Source organism: Phascolarctos cinereus, unplaced genomic scaffold (genome assembly GCF_003287225.1).
Source record: "Phascolarctos cinereus isolate Bilbo 61053 unplaced genomic scaffold, phaCin_HiC Scaffold_2;HRSCAF=192, whole genome shotgun sequence".
NCBI classification, from domain to species: domain Eukaryota; kingdom Metazoa; phylum Chordata; class Mammalia; order Diprotodontia; family Phascolarctidae; genus Phascolarctos; species Phascolarctos cinereus.
In genome coordinates this window covers 382,238,190-382,254,286 of record NW_027555625.1, presented here as the reverse complement: position 1 = coordinate 382,254,286, position 16,097 = coordinate 382,238,190, and the positions used below count along the sequence as shown (strand labels likewise).

Below are 16,097 nucleotides of genomic sequence, written 5' to 3'. Positions count from 1 at the left end.
AATAACAATTAGAGTATGAGCTTCATGAAGATAGGAACCATGTTTTATTTATCTTTGTGTCACACCTAGACCCCATTCCAGTCTTCTGCATGTAGTAGCATTTAATAAATGTTTGTTAAGTAGATGAATGAATTGAATACATGACTATCAGCTGAATGAATGAATTATAAGATCTCTTCATCAATGTTATACCTTGAGATGTTCTCTCTTTCAGAGCAGGGGTACATGAACCTGTCCTCTGAGCAAAGTCTCCAGCTAGCAATGGCTGTTGGGGAAGATTTGGACTTGAGGGTAAATATTGAGACTTATCCTGAACTGCTTCACTGGAGCTGGACTTATGACGGTCCCTTTCTCGACTCCCACCCCGAACTTCTGACCTCCCTTTCAGGGGAAACCTACAGGTACTTGCTTCTTTTTCTACCTTTCTCTTCCTGCCCTTGTTGGCTTCAGGTCAAAGCCAGAAGAAATTGGAGTGGATCCCTATAGTGACTAATCACATAAGCTAGAGCAGGGGTGGGGAACCTGTGGCCTTGAGGCCATATGTGGCCCTCTAGGTCCTCAAGGGTGGCCCTTTGACTGAATCCAATCTTCGTGGAGCAAATCCCCTTAAGGAAAAGATGTTCTGTAAAACTTGGACTCAGTCAAAGGGCTGAACCCAAGGACCCAGCTCAAGCCTCAAGGCTGCAAATTCCCCACCCCTGGGCTAGATTCTCAGCCAAGCCTTGTCTCCTTCACTTCATCCTTAGGAAGCACAAGGAGTAGGATCAGGAATAGTAGACCGAGAAAGGGAAGGAATCCAGAGGTCTGGTTCTGTTTCCTAAAAATATAGAATCTAAGAGTTAGAAGTCAGGAGTCTTTAATCTTTGAGTCGTGGTCCCCTTTGGCAAGTCTGGGGAAGCCTATTGACCCTTTCTCATACTAATGTTCTTAAATGAATGAAATAAATGCATAGGATTACAGAGGAAATCAATGACATTAAAATACCATCACAAAAATATTTAAAAACACAAGTTGATGGACCCTGTTTTAGGCCATCCCATTTTGTCTTCCACCCTAAGTCTAATCAGTCCACATTCTTAGGGGCCAACTGATTACATAAAGAAAGCCTATTTACAAGTCAAGAAATACAAGTACATGGATAAACTTCAAAATCCAGCTTTAGGGCTAAGTCTTTCTAGACTTGTTCCCAAAAATATAGTCTTTTTTTGCTCTGGGAGTCACGCCTGGGTACCTGACTGAGCACCAAGAAACAGAACTGCTACTAGGGCAAGGTGTCCAGGACTTCGCCCCAAGTGCCAACATCTAAGCAAGTGTGCTTCCTCCCCACTGAGGTCCAGAGGCTGCCATCTCTAAGCTCTGTACCTTACAGTCCTTGGATGAGCCACACCCCACAGGTTTTGGGAGTGGGGGAGGGGAATGGTAAAAGGATGGTAGGGTCTAGGAAAAGGCGAGGAAACAGGGTTTGGGGTTAACTGGATGAAGACTACTACTACTTTATCCAAAGTTGAATTATCTTTTCTTGGACCCAGTTGCCTTCCCCACTAATCTTCATTGAGTCATGGACCAGACTCTTTAGGAGATGGTCCACAGTACCCTACCCACTCCTTGCAAAATTGAATTTGCCCCATGTGCCAGGATTCCTGGTTACGACTCTGCTGAGAAGTCTATGTCTACACATGCTTCTCTCGCTCTGCCCCTCCTCCAGGTCACTAACTTCTGCCTTTTAAAAATCTCTTCTTGGTTCCCTTCTGTTACCCAACTAGAACTATTTGGTTCCCTGATTGTCAGCTTTTCTGTCTTCCTCCAGGCAGTGAAATCATCCAGCAGTAATGTCTACTAATGTCTTAAAGCATTTTAAAGTCCTTCAAAATTTAGCACCAAACAGATACCCAGGCTTCCATTAATTATTTCTGTGAAGAGTTGTAGTATAATAGAAAGAACAGTGAAATTGGACTCCGAAGACCAAGGCTTAAAATCTGACACTTCTAAGAATGACGTGCATCTCATTCTTTTCCCAGAGGATTATAATTTCTTCCCATGGGGTAGCTAGGAGGTGCAGTGGATAAAATGCTGGCCGGACCTGAAGTCAGAAAGACTCTCTTCCTGAGTTCAAATCTGGCCTCAGACATTACTAGCTGTGTGACTCTGGGCAAGTCACTTAACCCCATTTGCTTCCATTCCTCCTCTGTAAAATGAGCTGAAGAAGGAAATGGCAAACCACTCCAGTATCTCTGCCAAGAAAACCTCAAATAGGGTCACAAAGAGTTGGACGTGACAGAAAAATGACTCAATAACAAAGGGTCTCTATATTTTGAAAGCTTTTTATTCCATGTAGTTTGGAGATTATGAGTATTCTGTATGAAGACATCTACTAAAAGATTCTTAAATTTTAATATTATTCAGTCAATATGCATTTATTAAGTACCTACTATAAGCAAAGCACTGTGCTGAATGGTAGGAATATGAAGAAAGGCAAAAGACAGTGCTGGCCCAGGAGGAGCTCACAATAATGGGAGAGACAACAAGCAAAGACCGTTGAACAAGCTATATCCAAGATAAATAGGAAGTAATTAATAGAGGGAAGGCACTGAAATGAAAAGAGATTGGGAAAGCCTTCCTATAAAATCTGGACTTTTCCTTGGGATTTGAAGGAAGCCAGGGAAGCCAGGAAGCAGAGATGAGAAGATAAGATAAAAGAACAAGGAGTTCAGCAAACAGAAACTCTTTACCAAGAGTTGATATCCCAAGTTACAACTTGTGATCTCTCTCAGCAAAGTTGCCTTTTCTGGGGGCCTCACAGCCAACCCAAGTCATGCTTCCCCTATATCAGGGCTTCCTGCTTTCACGATGGCTTAGGCGAAATAGCAAAGAATAATCAATCCTATGGTAGTGTGCTTTTTTGAAGCCTCAAAGAATGGTGGCCATTATCACCAGCTGGCATTTTGTGCTTTGCCAAACTCATTGCGTTTCTTGGGTGTACACTTCAGAATTAGTAAATACTTTACCCTAGTGGCTGAGACATAGTCAACCTGCAGAAGAGGGGGCATGCAGCCATGTGCCTAGCTGTGCTTCTCAGGATTGGGAAAAGCTTTAGGTATTACTGGGAAGAGAGCATGTTCCAGGGCTGTGGTCTTGCTGGCCCCCAGAACTAGACCATGTTCATTTTCTCCATTAGGTTCAATACAACCCTCACTGTGTCTCGGCTGAAAGGTTCAGAAGCTGGGTACTACACCTTCCATGCTGAGAATTCGAACACTAAGGCTTCTCTCAGCTTTGAGGTCATCCTATACTGTGAGTGCCTCCAGGAAATGAAGTGAAAGCTTGCAGGGGTCAGAGTGGGGCTGAAACTAGAGCTGGGAATCAGAAGCCCCCCATTCCCATACTGTGAAGCTTCCCTTAACTGCCTGGGGATGGGAAGTTCCAGATGGGCTCAGGACAGCCAGAGGGAGTGCCTAGATACGGAGATACTTCTGCATATGTGCCTGCCCGGGAAGGACTGAAAACCAGACCCTACCCGACTGAGGTGATGAGAAAATAAAAGAGGTGCAGGCCCAAGGATTGGTTTCTTCTCACAAAGGACCAAAAAGGAAAGGCTTTGAGCCCCTTCCCGGGTGACAGTCCAGCCATTTTAACTACTTGTCCTCACCTTTGGCACTCTCCCCCATTTATCCTACCCAGATAGGAAGGATTTTCTAAGTTTCTTGCACTATGTTAATACCCACTTAGCTCAAGTAAGGGGCAGATGAGGGGCAGAGTTGCTGAAAGGACTGGTACAGAGTATCACTGTAAAGATTTGAGGACTCAGTGAAGGAATGGGGTAGAGAGTGGGTGATGGGGTCTCAGTGAAGGGATGAGAGGTTTTTGAGAGATGGGGGTTCAATGAAGAGGATGGAGGCTCAGTGAGAGGATGGGGGAGTTCAGTGAGGGGATTATTACTTAGTGAAGAGTCTAAGAAGATGGTGCAGGGTATAGGGGCTAAGGGAAGAGGATGAAAATTATGAAGATTAATATTATTAAGATTATTAAGAAAATGGGGGACCATTAAGAGGATGGGGGCTCAGTGAAGGAAATGGAATAAAAGGAAAAGGTAATAGTACAAGGGAGAACAGTCTTAGGTACACAAAGTCCCTCACTGTATTTTATTCTGTCTCACTACATTTTCCTTACTCAGACCCCCCAGAAGTACAAGTCCAGCAGGCATATCTCAATGTCTCTAATGTCCTTCGCTGCATTGCTCATGGGTATCCAGCCCCTGAGATTACATGGTACCACTGCTCAGGCAATAAAGAAAGGTATGTCATTCACTTACTGACTCAGATCATGGCACTGGAAGTCCAAGACCAAAAGTGCTTTCATTTCCCTAAACCCTTGTTTTCCTTGACAGGCTTAGATGGCCCTGAGATGGTGGTATTCCATTGGTGTAGCTCTTAGAGTTCTTTGAACACACTAATTCTCATCCCAGAGGCTCAGAGAAGCCCTCATACTTCTCACTGAGGTCTCCTCCCTTTGACTCACATCCCCTTTCTCCCACCTTCCCAGCTGCAACCAGGACAGAGTATTGCTGTGGCATGATGCCAATACTTCAGTCCTGAGTCAGGAGCCCTTTCACAAAGTGACGGTTGAGAGCATCTTCCATATCCAAACTCTGATGGAAAACACCACCTACATGTGTATGGCCAGCAACAAGATTGAGAACAACTCATTTATCTTCTGGCCCATCCGAAGAGGTGAGAAAACTGCTCACTTTCCTTCAAGGGGATGGTGAACATCCCTATGATCCTCCCCAAGGAGCCCCTGACCTTTCCCAGATGTGGCTTTTCCCACTATCCTTCCATTTAAGATCTAAGAGTCAGACAACTAATAGAGTAGCCAGTACCTTCCGGGAGTGAGGCACTATTTTCAGAGGCGAAAGCGCAAGGTCTCTGTCCTTATAGGCTCAGGGTCGCTGGAAAGACAAGACCTACACATGCAACGAAGAACAATTAATTTAATAATCCAGCCAACATTTATGAAATCCCTTCTGGGATCAAGACACAGCGCTAGATGCTACAGATACAAAGATAAAAGTGAAAAAAGTGCCTGCCCTCTAGGTACTTACGTTCTACTGAAGATACAACCTGTACATAGTTCAGTAAATACAAAATCATGCAAAGTAATTTCAAGGGGAAAGAATATGAATTCATTCAATAAATATTGATTCTTTATGTAGCGCCCTAAAGTTGGCATCATGGTGGATACAAAAATGAATGAGCTCTAGTCTCAACTCTCAAGAGATTGCAGTCTAGTAGTGATGAGTGGCATGTGAAAATGCCATGATATGAGTGACACAAGCTAAGGCTCAAAGGGGGGCAGGTCAAATCTGGCTGAGATCAAGCCCTTGGGGAGGCATCCCATATTGCAGAATGCCCATGGTAAGCTGCTGCCACTGCTTGTCCTTCATTCTCAAAGAGGACCATGACATCAGGAAGATGATCCTATGACATGCAAGTGAATTGGATTTAAGTGAGGGAGGGCTGCACAACGTCACCAGCCTCACTTTCTCCTACGGAGCCATCTGGGTCCAGTGGCCAGATAGAGATCAGGATGACTGGAAATGGCCCTGGGTGCAATGGGAGACATTGGCCTTTTCAAACTTTTCAAACAGGTCTCAGTTTGACTGAGGCAAAGCCAATTCAGCTGCAGGGACAGTGAAGGAAGAGGTCTGGCTACAAGGGAGATGGTAGCCTATACTCCTAGTGACGGATTTGGTGAATGAGAAAACTGGCCGCCTTTGAATTTTCTTCTTTGCTTCTCAGGTCTCTAAGCACTATTTCTTGTTCTCTGAACAGCTATCTGGTCCCCAAGAATTTGGCTTGGTTCCTTCAGGGTTCCAAGCTCTTGGGCTCAGCCTAGACTGCCCTGGCCTCTTTCAAGCACTGTTTGTCTAACTCTGGGACCTTGAGGCTCTGGGAAGGGGAGAGGAATGGCTTCTTCAAGCCTTGTCCTGAAATCTCTTCAGATCCCCTATTGCTTTGCAGCTCCACATTATCACCCTGTACTCTTCAGTGTTCCAAAACTCTCTTCTATACTGATGCTGTGCTGCTCTGCCCATGCAGCCATCCCTTCCTCCCATCAACCTACTCAAGTCAGAAAGGGGAATTAGCAAGTCTTCATTAGCTCTAGGAAAGAACTAAATGTATGCAAGGGGGAAAAGTTTCCACCAAGTCTCGGAAACAACCTTTAGACTCAGTCCCCACATGGAGATTCTTATGATAGCGTATGATGTGAATGAAGTCTGACTTCCTCCTGTGTAGGGGCATGGCATGGGGTAGAATGGAGTGTTGAGGAAGAGGCATCAGCATTTGCACTGAGAAAGAAGAGGGGTGATGAAAATGGGAAAGGCAGCTTGGCATGTTGGATCAACCACTGAGTTTGGCATCAACCAGAAGGGCTTTGAATTCTGTCTCCAACATTGACTAGCAAAGAGAGTAGGAAATGACATCTGTCTGAGCCTCAGAGTCCTCGTTCTTAAAACGGTGATACGACCTGTATGTAGCACATAATTCACAATGTTCGACGGACCATGAATTTAAAAAGTGGGAGGGAGTTCAGAGCCCATTAAGCCCAACCTTCTCATGCTCCTCTGGTGCTAAACTCGGTGCTATTTCCATTTCATTGTGTTAGTATGTAAAGCACTTTGTAAGCTTGGAAAGACTATTTAAATATCAGGATTTTTTTTTTCTGATTTGCCAGATCCTTCTCTCTTTACATTTGCCATAGCATTCTGCCTGGACTAATATTTTGTGCCTGCCACAGTCTCCCTTAGATCATAGTCATTTGTGTTAATATCTTTTTCCCTATCAGACTGAGAGCAGGGGCTGTGCCATATCCACCTTTGCATCATAATTATGTCTATCACTGTCTAGCACAGCACCTGGTACATATCGATTGGTTGAAGTTGGGCGGCTTATCTGATTTGAATGAGATGGAACTCAGGCAGGCAACAATCTCGGGCTGCCTCTCACATCAGCTAGCCACACTGACAGTGAAGGCGAGTTCAGAGTAATCCCAGGCTCCCTTGCCCCAAATGACCAATCAATTACCAAATATCAACGATTCTTCCTCATAGCATTTCCCAGACCCTTTTTGCTTCTCTTTGGTTATGCGACCACCACCTTAGTTCAGACCCTCATCACCCTTCCCCTGGCCTATTGCAATAGCCTCCTAACTGACCTCCCTACCTCAAGTCCTCCCCTTTCCAATCTATTCTTCCCTTGGTGTCCAAAACAATGTCCACAGAGCACAACCTCTGCCTGTGTTACTCTGGGAGCTCGGGTTGGAAGGAAGGCTGGGTACAGATTATGAAGGGCTAGGCAAAAGAAGTTTGGACATTATCCCCATGGTAGGGATCCTTTGAAGGTTTTTGGGCAGGAGGATATGGTTAGAAGGTCTTTGGCATAAAGGTTTTTGACACTAGGTTTCACCACTAGATCTTCGTTAAAATCTTCTCCCTGGCTCCCCTTCGCCCACATCATCCTTGGATAAAGGCTACCTGTTGTGCTGGGGATGACCTGAGTGTAAATGTTTTCATTTTTTTTTCTTCCTATCATCTCCAGAACTTGTCATCCGACCTGACGAAGACAGTCTCTTTATCCCTGTTGTCACAGCCTGCGTTGTCACCATGGCTCTGCTTTTTCTTCTACTCCTTCTGCTCCTGTACAAATACAAACAGGTTAGTCCTGGATGTGGGATGGGGGAAGGGCAGAGTGGATTTCAGTAGGAAAATAGGCAAGGGGCTGGCTAATAGAGGAATTCTACCTACTGCCTCCCACCCCAGCTGGGGCAGCCCTGAGTACATAGGCAAGTGGACCAAACAAAATTCCCCCTCTGTCTTCCTCCTTTCTTCATTCCTCATTTCCTCAAGAAGAAAATAAGACAATTCCTGAAGATTCAGTCATTCCCCGCCCCCAACTCTCTCCAGTCAGTCTTTAGGGCCTTGAATACCAACCAACCTTAGAAGTTTACATGTTATCCTATAGGGCTTGGAGAGTCCTAAAGGTTTCTGAGGAAGGGAATGAGTGGTTTGATTCAGGGACTCCTCTTACCTTGTGCTGTGCCCTGTGTCAATTGCTTATTTCTTAGCACAAAGAAAGTAGGTTGTTGGTTTGGAAAAAACTTCAGATTTCCAACTACTTTCTTTGTTTCTACCTGATAGGCTTATCTAGGGGGAGGGCAGGCCTTTGGAAACTTGGCCCATACTCACCCAAACTGATCTGTACCAGAAAGCATGTTCAATAGTTTTGTTCTCTTTCATTCCCTCATTGATTTATTTAGCATCACTCTTTAGTCAGGGCTCCCGGTGATTTGAGAGGCATCAGTGGGGGGAGCTGGACACCTGGGACCTCATCCTGACAGGTTCTACACTAACTCACTCTGTGCCCTTGGGCACTAATACTAATTCCCATTTCCACAAGGCTCCACAAACCAGAGAGCACTTTTCTCACAACAATCCTGTGAGATAGGTGGCTATCATTACTATTACCCCATTTTACAGATAAGGGAACTGAGACTTAGAGAAGTGGTTATGTTCACATAGCCAACAACTGCTAAAGTCAGGATTCAAACCTCCACCTAATACTGTTACCACTATCCTTTCCTGTCTTCCCAGTCAGTTTGCCTTTCTAGGCCTCAGTTTCCTCATCTGTAAAACAAGCAGGTTGAACTAAATGGTCTCTAGAGTCCCTTCTAGCTCTAACAGTCTATGAGTCTGCAGCATAATTGTCATATAAAATCATTGTCCTGTAGAACAAGAAATCAGTGTATTCTTTTTTTAATAGCATTTTATTTTTTTCTGATTACATGTGAAGACATGGTTTAACATTCATTGAAAGAAAATTTTGAGTTCCAAATTTTCTCTCTCCTTCCCTTACCATCCTCTCTCTAAGATGGTAAGCAATTTGACATAGGTTACGTATGTGTGACCATGTAAAACAGATTTCCATATTAGTCATGTTGTGAAAGAATAGACAGGCCAAAAGAAAAGAACCACAAAAAAATAAAGTGCAAATAATATCTTTGGTCTACATTTAGACTCCATCAGTTCTTTCTCTGGATGTAAATAGTATTTTCCATCATGAGTCCTTTGGGGTTGTCTTGGATCATTGTGTTGCTGAGAAGAGTGAAATTGTTCATAGCTGATCATCGCATAATGTTGTTGTTATTGTGTACGATGTTCTCCTGGCTCTGCTCACTTTGCATAAGATCGTGTAAGCCTTTCCAGGTTTTTCTGAAATCTGCCTGCTCATCATGTCTTATAACACAATAGTACTCCATTACATTCATATACCACAATTTGTTCAGCCATTCCCCAGTTGATGGGCATCCCCTCAATTTCCAATCAGTGCATTCTTTTAAAAAAGCTCTTTTTAATACAGTTGACACAACAGACTCCCACACAAACTGCCTAAAAAAGTGTATTCCTTGAGAAAACAATTAGATTGTTGATTACTGACAGAAAAAAAGAGTGTACTGGAGCCAGATCAAACTGGATCATCAGAGCTGATTGTTAAATTTTAGTGTGAACATTTACACCTAAGAAATCAACAAATGATACACATCAGGGCTTGATTTATTATTGCTGTTGTTTTACTCTCCAGACTTTAGTGTTTGAGAAAATATAAATAATGCAGATTCAACTTAATTGATTAAATATGTCCAGAATATATATTTTTAGAGAAAGATGGTTGTTAAACATTTATCAGCGCACCTCTTGATTTTTTTTCTTTTTAACATTGAGAGCAAGTATATACTAACATTTAATATTGTAATTGACCGTTTCATCTTCATTGTTTGTGGTCATGGTGTACGTAGTTCTCTTGGTTCTGCTTTCTTTACTCTTCGTCATGCCATGCGAGTCTCCCCTTGCTTCTCTGACTTCGTCACAGTCACCACTTTTGTGATCCAGTAGAACGCCATAAAGCATGTTTATTCAGCTACTTCCTCCTCCCCAGGTGCCTGTTTACTATCCCAAGTAATACTACCACAGCCCTTTTTGTACATATGGGTCTTTTCTTTGTGTCCAAAGCCTCCATGGGGCTTATTTCCCCAGTGGAAACTCTGAGTCAAAGGGTCATAGAATTATAGATATTGCTCCCTAGAAGGAGTCTCAGAGGTCATCTAGTCCAACATCCTCGGTCTATAATTGATAAGACTGAAGTGCAGCGAGGTTAAGAAACATGCTCAAGAAGATATCCAGAAACTCCTAACTTCAGAAAGAGCAGTTGGGTGGCTCAGTGGATACAGTGCCAGGCCTCAGTCAGGAAGACTCATCTTGAGTTCAAATTTGGCCTCCAAAACTAGCTGTGTGACGCTGGGCAAGTCACTTACTCCTGTTTGCCTCCGTGTCCTTATCTATAAAATGAGCTGGAGAAGGAAATGGCAAACCATTCTAGTATCTTTGCTAAGGAAGCCCCAAAGGAAGAGTCAGACATGACTGAACAACAACAGTGTCACAAAATACAGTGTGCAAGGCTGCTTTGTTATGTCATCAGGTTCCATAAATTCTCCCCAGTTCTCTTTGCACTAAGGATCCAGCTCTTTTTTGGGTAGCTTTGACAAAGGGATATTTACTCAGAAGACATAGCCAAGATCCAGAATTATAAATCCTCCCCACCCTCAACTGGGAGGAACACTTTCCCTTCCACATACACTCACTCACTCTCTGGGAAGAGTGAACTCAGAGTCTCTCTGTCTCTCTGTAAAGTCTCTCTCTCTCTGTGTCACTATCTCTGCCTCTGTCTCTGTGTGTGTGTGTGTGTGTGTGTGTGTCTCTCTCTCTCTCTCTCTCTCACACACACACACACACACACACACACACACACACACAACACACACTCTTCTTCCACAAAGATCTTTGGGTAAAGTGGGCTCAAAACGAAAATACAAAGATACTGAAACACACAGGCACAGGGCATGCATAAAGAGGGGTACCTCCTAGCCCTGGAAGTGTTTTCTCCCTTTATGGAGTTCTCACAAATTTCGCTTCTACATGTGGCATAAGCAGTGGATTGTTTTCTCCCTTGCAGTACACAGTGTCTCAGGGCAGCTCGCTGCTACGCTCGGTCAACCAGGCCACTTCTCAGAACCAGTTCCCCGCTGAATTCAGCAGTTGCTACTTCTGGGAAACTTTGCTACAGACCCTAGTTGCTGAACCTCTGTGATGGTCCTTCCAGTATTTCAAAATTTACAAGGTCGTAATCTGGTCTATCTCATCTCCAGATAGTTATGCTTTTTGTGTTTCTCTTTACCCTTGGGTTTATATTCAAAGTTTCTGTTCAGCTCTGGTTTTTTTGGCAAGAATGCTTGGAAGCCTATTTTATTAGTGGTCCATTCCCCTCCCCTTTGGAGGATTATATTCTGTTTTTCTGGACAAATTATTCTTGGTTGCAAGTCTAATCCCTTGATTTTTGGAATATTGCATTGCATACTTTCCACTCCTTTATGATGGTAGCTTCTAAATTCCATGCAATCCTTCTGTGGTTCCTCAGTACTTGAACTCTCTTTCTGGCTACTTGCAGTATTTTTTGCATACAAGATACCTTGCTTTCTCTTTTATTTCTTTAATCTTGTGACTTTGTTTTAATATTTCTTGCTGTCTCATGGAGTCATTAACTTCTATATGGACCATTATAATTTGGGGGGAGTCTGTTACGTGAGTAAGGGGTTTTTCCCCCTCTTATGCCAAGCAGTTAATTCTTCTAAGTCTTTCCTCCAAGTCTCTTTCATTTCTTTTCCAGTGTTTTTCTCTATTGCTCTCATTTCATTTATAATGCCATTTTAAAACACAACATTTCATCTAGGAATTCCAATTAACCTTGTAGGCAAACTGTATTTTTCTTTGAGGTTTGACCTGTAGGAGTTTTGGAGGAATTTTGAAGTTATTCTCCTTTTTTAAGTTTGTATCTTGGGCACCTGTCACCATAATAAGCTCTTTATCTTTTCATTTGTTTACTCTTTCCTCCAGTGATCTGCATTAGATTAGTTGGGAACTCTAGGGATTCTCTGGGTTTCTGAGCTGCTAGCCTGCCTTAGAGCTCTGGACCCACAATGGGTGGTGGGGGAATTCCATAAAACACTTCTTCAGGTTCCTTTTCTCAAGAAAATAGATGTGAAACAGGGGTTTGTGTGGGAAAGTCATTAAGTAACTGTACAAACATCTTCACTATAATTCATGTCTTATTATTCCTCAGATAAGTCATACTAAAGAGAATCCTCTGAAAGGGAAAACTCTAGAAAAGCCTTCAGCCAGAGGGCTCAACTTCCTCTACAACAAAAAATTCAAACTTGAGAGAAACATAAGTATAACCCTAATTCCATGTATAAGAAAGCCTTTGTCAAAAGGCTAAATATAAAAACAAAAATATAAGAATTACTAAATATAAGAATCCATACTTAAATACTTCAAGTAAATTTGTGATTTCATTGATTCAAGTGCTCTTTCCAATATGGCAGATTGAAAATAGTTAAGCCTCATCCTGGGCCACTCCTGTCCATGTCTATCTGTAAACACTCCCAGGTAATCCAAACAATACCTTTCTCTAGGTCTCATGAGCATCAATTCAACACCCAGACTGCTTATCTGCTATCTCACACTTCTGCTATGTGACCTGCCTTCAGCCTCTTTCAGTCATAAATCTCTTTAATATCTTTTGGACCACTGGTTGTATGCAGTTTGTCCTGGGCGACATTCTGGGTTTTATTACATCACTGCCTTTTGGACGACCTGCAATTATAATAGTCAGTGTGGAATTCTATGACTTGTACCTACTGTATGTAGTATTACCAGAATAATACTGGTCTTAAAAAGATGTATCTTTGTTTTCTGAAAAAGCTTGAGGTCACTGAAAATCACTGTGTAATTTTTCAAATGCAGTCCAACTCATTCTCTTTCTTCCACTCCCTTCTGGGTTCTTTGTCTATCTGTGACGTCTATCCCAGACATATGTACTGATGGCCCAGCTCCATGGGCTGTCTATCCAAACTAATATTATGACCTGGACAATTCTTAGGTCACTTAATTTTTCCTGTGTAGATAGTTATGCTATACTGAATGAATACGGATCTTATCACACAGTTTTAGGGCTTGATACAACAAACATAGTCTCATCTGGATGACTTCACCACCTACAGGCAATCCTTCTTCCATTTTTAATCTACACTGGGCATCCTTTATGAAAGTGGCAAAGACACTTGACAAGTCTATATCTCCCTGGTTTGCGCCTTGCACCATCTCGAATATCTGTTGTATCTCTCAAAAGTACATTTTATGATCTTTACGTATGCATGGGTGACATCTTGTAACAAAGCTCTATCGATTCAAACGCTTTGTTTTAGTCAACGGACAATAAGTAAGAAAAGTGAACTCTTGGAGTCTATATCTTAAAGTCAGTTGTGTGAGTGCAAAGATGTCACCTACTCTTTGTTATTCATGAAAGCCTTCCTACTCTCATCAAGGATGCTTTCAATATTTGTATGAATTGTTCTCACAGAGACTTTGTAGAAAGGAGCAAAAGGGTACATAGGTAGTTAGTGACATAGGATGACGGGGCAGTGTGATAAAGGGGAAATCATGCTGAGCTTGGAGTCATAGGATTTAGTTCAAATCCTGACTCTACTCTTCCCAGCCTGTGGGACCTCAACTCTCTGAGCCTCAGTTTCCTCATCTGTGCAATGAAGGTGCTAGACTACTTCAGAGGTAGGCAGTGAGTCAGATCCAGTCTGCAGCCTGCTTGTGTGTGGCTGTGAGCTATAAGTTTTTATATATTAAAAAACATTCTCAATCAGCAAGCTGTACAAAAGCAGGCGGGCTGGATTTGGCTCTCAGGCTGCAGTTTCCCAATCCCAGAACTGGATGATCTCAGATTTCCTTTTCAACTCAAATCTGTGATCCTATGATTTAGAGCTTCAGGGACCATCTAGTTCAATCCTCTCGTCTTCCAGGGGAACAAACTAAAAGCCAGAGAAATTAAGAGGTCACATAGTTAGTGAGGGTCAGAGGCAAGATTTGAACCCAGATCTTTGTGACTCCAAGACCAGCACATACCACACTGCCATCTTGAACTCTGCAGTATTTGACACTCTTGAAGACCCTTTCTTCCTGGATACTCTCTCCTCTCCTCTCCTGGTTGTTGTGATTGTTTCCTCTTTGTTCTCCTTCTAGCTGTCTGACTACTTCTTTTTTTATTATTATTTTTTCCCTGACTGCATGTTAACGTCTGACCACTTCTTCTCAGGCTCCTTTGCAGCATCATTATACATATCATGCCATTTAACTATGCATGTCCTCCAAGGCTCTATCCTGGGACCTCTTTTTTTCCCCTATATTCTTTCTCCTGGTGATCTCATTAACTCCCATGGATTCAATTATCCTCTCTATAGATAATTCCCAGATCTATATATCCAGCCCTGGTCCCTCTTTTGAACTTCAGTTCCACATCACCAGTTGCTTAATGGACATTTCAAAGTGGTTGTCCCAGAGGCATCTCAAATTCAGAATGTCCAAAATAGAACCTAGCATCTTTCTCTTCACAGATCTTCACAGATCCTTTCCATTTGTTTTCCTAATTACAATTTAATTTGCTATCTATTACTGGCCTCTGCTTTATGGGGCAATAATACTCATAATCTTCCTGTCTTGTTGTCAAAGATTAACCCTCCCCTCTTTTGAACTTCCCTATTATTACCACGAGTGCCTCAGTCCTCCCAGTCACCCAGGTTCACAACCTTGGTGTCATACTTGACTCCTCACTCTTACTCAACCCACACATCAAATCCGTGGCCAAATATTAATATTTCTACTTTTGCAACATCTCTCACGTGCATCCTACTTACACAACCACCACACTAGTGTGGTTCCCTCATCACCTTTCTCTTGGACTATATTACAATGGCCTTCAAATTGATCTCCCTGCCTGATGTCTCCACTCCAATCCATCCTGTGACCAAAATAGGTTTCCTAAAGTGCAAATCTGAACATGCCAATAAACTCCGGTGGGCTCCCTATTACCCCCAGGATTAAACATAAACAACTGGGCACTATCTTACCTTTCTAGCCTTCTCAACACGTTACTCCCAGCCTTTTTTGTTCCTCATACAACACATTCCTTCTCCCATCAATGTGTCTTTAAGTTGACTGATCCCCAAGCTTAGAACACTCTTTCTTGTCACTTCTTCCTCCTTTTGGAATCTCTGGTTTCCTTCAAGACTCTGCTCAAATTCTACCTTCTTCACAAGGCTTTTCCTGATACAGAAGCAACTCATGCATTTCCCTACAAGGTTGCCTTGCATCTGCTTTACATGTGTTTTGCGTATACCTATATATGTATATATGGACTCCCCTGGTAGAACGTAAACTCTTTGAGGACAAGGAACCATTTCCCTTTTGTCTGTGTATTTCTAGCATCCAGCAAAAAGCTCAATAGGTGCTTCAAAATTACTAATTCATGGATTGATTGATTTCTCTTCCTCATCATTTTTTCATTTGTTATCTTCCTTTTTTAATGTATTTTGAATACTAGTCCTTCAACAATATTAAAATTGTACAACCTTCAGCAAGGATCCTCCTTGTATGTGTGCGGTCTTGTCTGGTGGTTCTCCCATTCTTTGTTTTCTTTAGTCTATTTCTACTACCTCATGCAGCACATCCTGGACTCTAATGTTAGAGTCTAATTTATATGATTCCACTATCATTGATGGTTAAAAAGTGTTTGTTATAGTTATCTTCACAGATCCTTTCCATTTTTCTTCTGTTTGTTTTCCTAATTACTGTTTCATTTGCTGTCTATTTCTAGTCTCTGCTTTATGGGACAATACTACTCATAGTCTTCCTGTCTTGTTCTCAAAGATTTTGCAGATAAGTCTGTATTCCAAACCAACGTTGTCTTTGTCTGTTGTATCTTTTCACTTGGCAAGGAGATCAAGTGGGTGTCAGCTGAGGTAGTTCCTAGGCTCTTCCAGCCTCCTTAAGCATAACCCTGTATATATGTGTGTCTATGTGTGTGTGTGTGTGCATGTATGTGTGTGTATAAATATGTATATATGTGCGTGTATAAATATGTATA

The 16,097-nt window shown here is 42.4% G+C and overlaps 1 protein-coding gene across 1 annotated transcript in view; it reads left to right on the top strand.

The window, feature by feature from the left end:
• The window catches only part of CSF1R (colony stimulating factor 1 receptor), a 43,165-nt gene that overhangs the window by 14,204 nt on the left and 12,864 nt on the right, over positions 1-16,097 (top strand). The window contains exons 6-10 of the mRNA XM_020964276.2: positions 215-401; positions 3,176-3,291; positions 4,172-4,292; positions 4,540-4,727; positions 7,596-7,711. Coding sequence (XP_020819935.1) covers positions 215-401; positions 3,176-3,291; positions 4,172-4,292; positions 4,540-4,727; positions 7,596-7,711 — 728 coding nt within the window. The remainder of the gene's footprint in view (positions 1-214; positions 402-3,175; positions 3,292-4,171; positions 4,293-4,539; positions 4,728-7,595; positions 7,712-16,097) is intronic.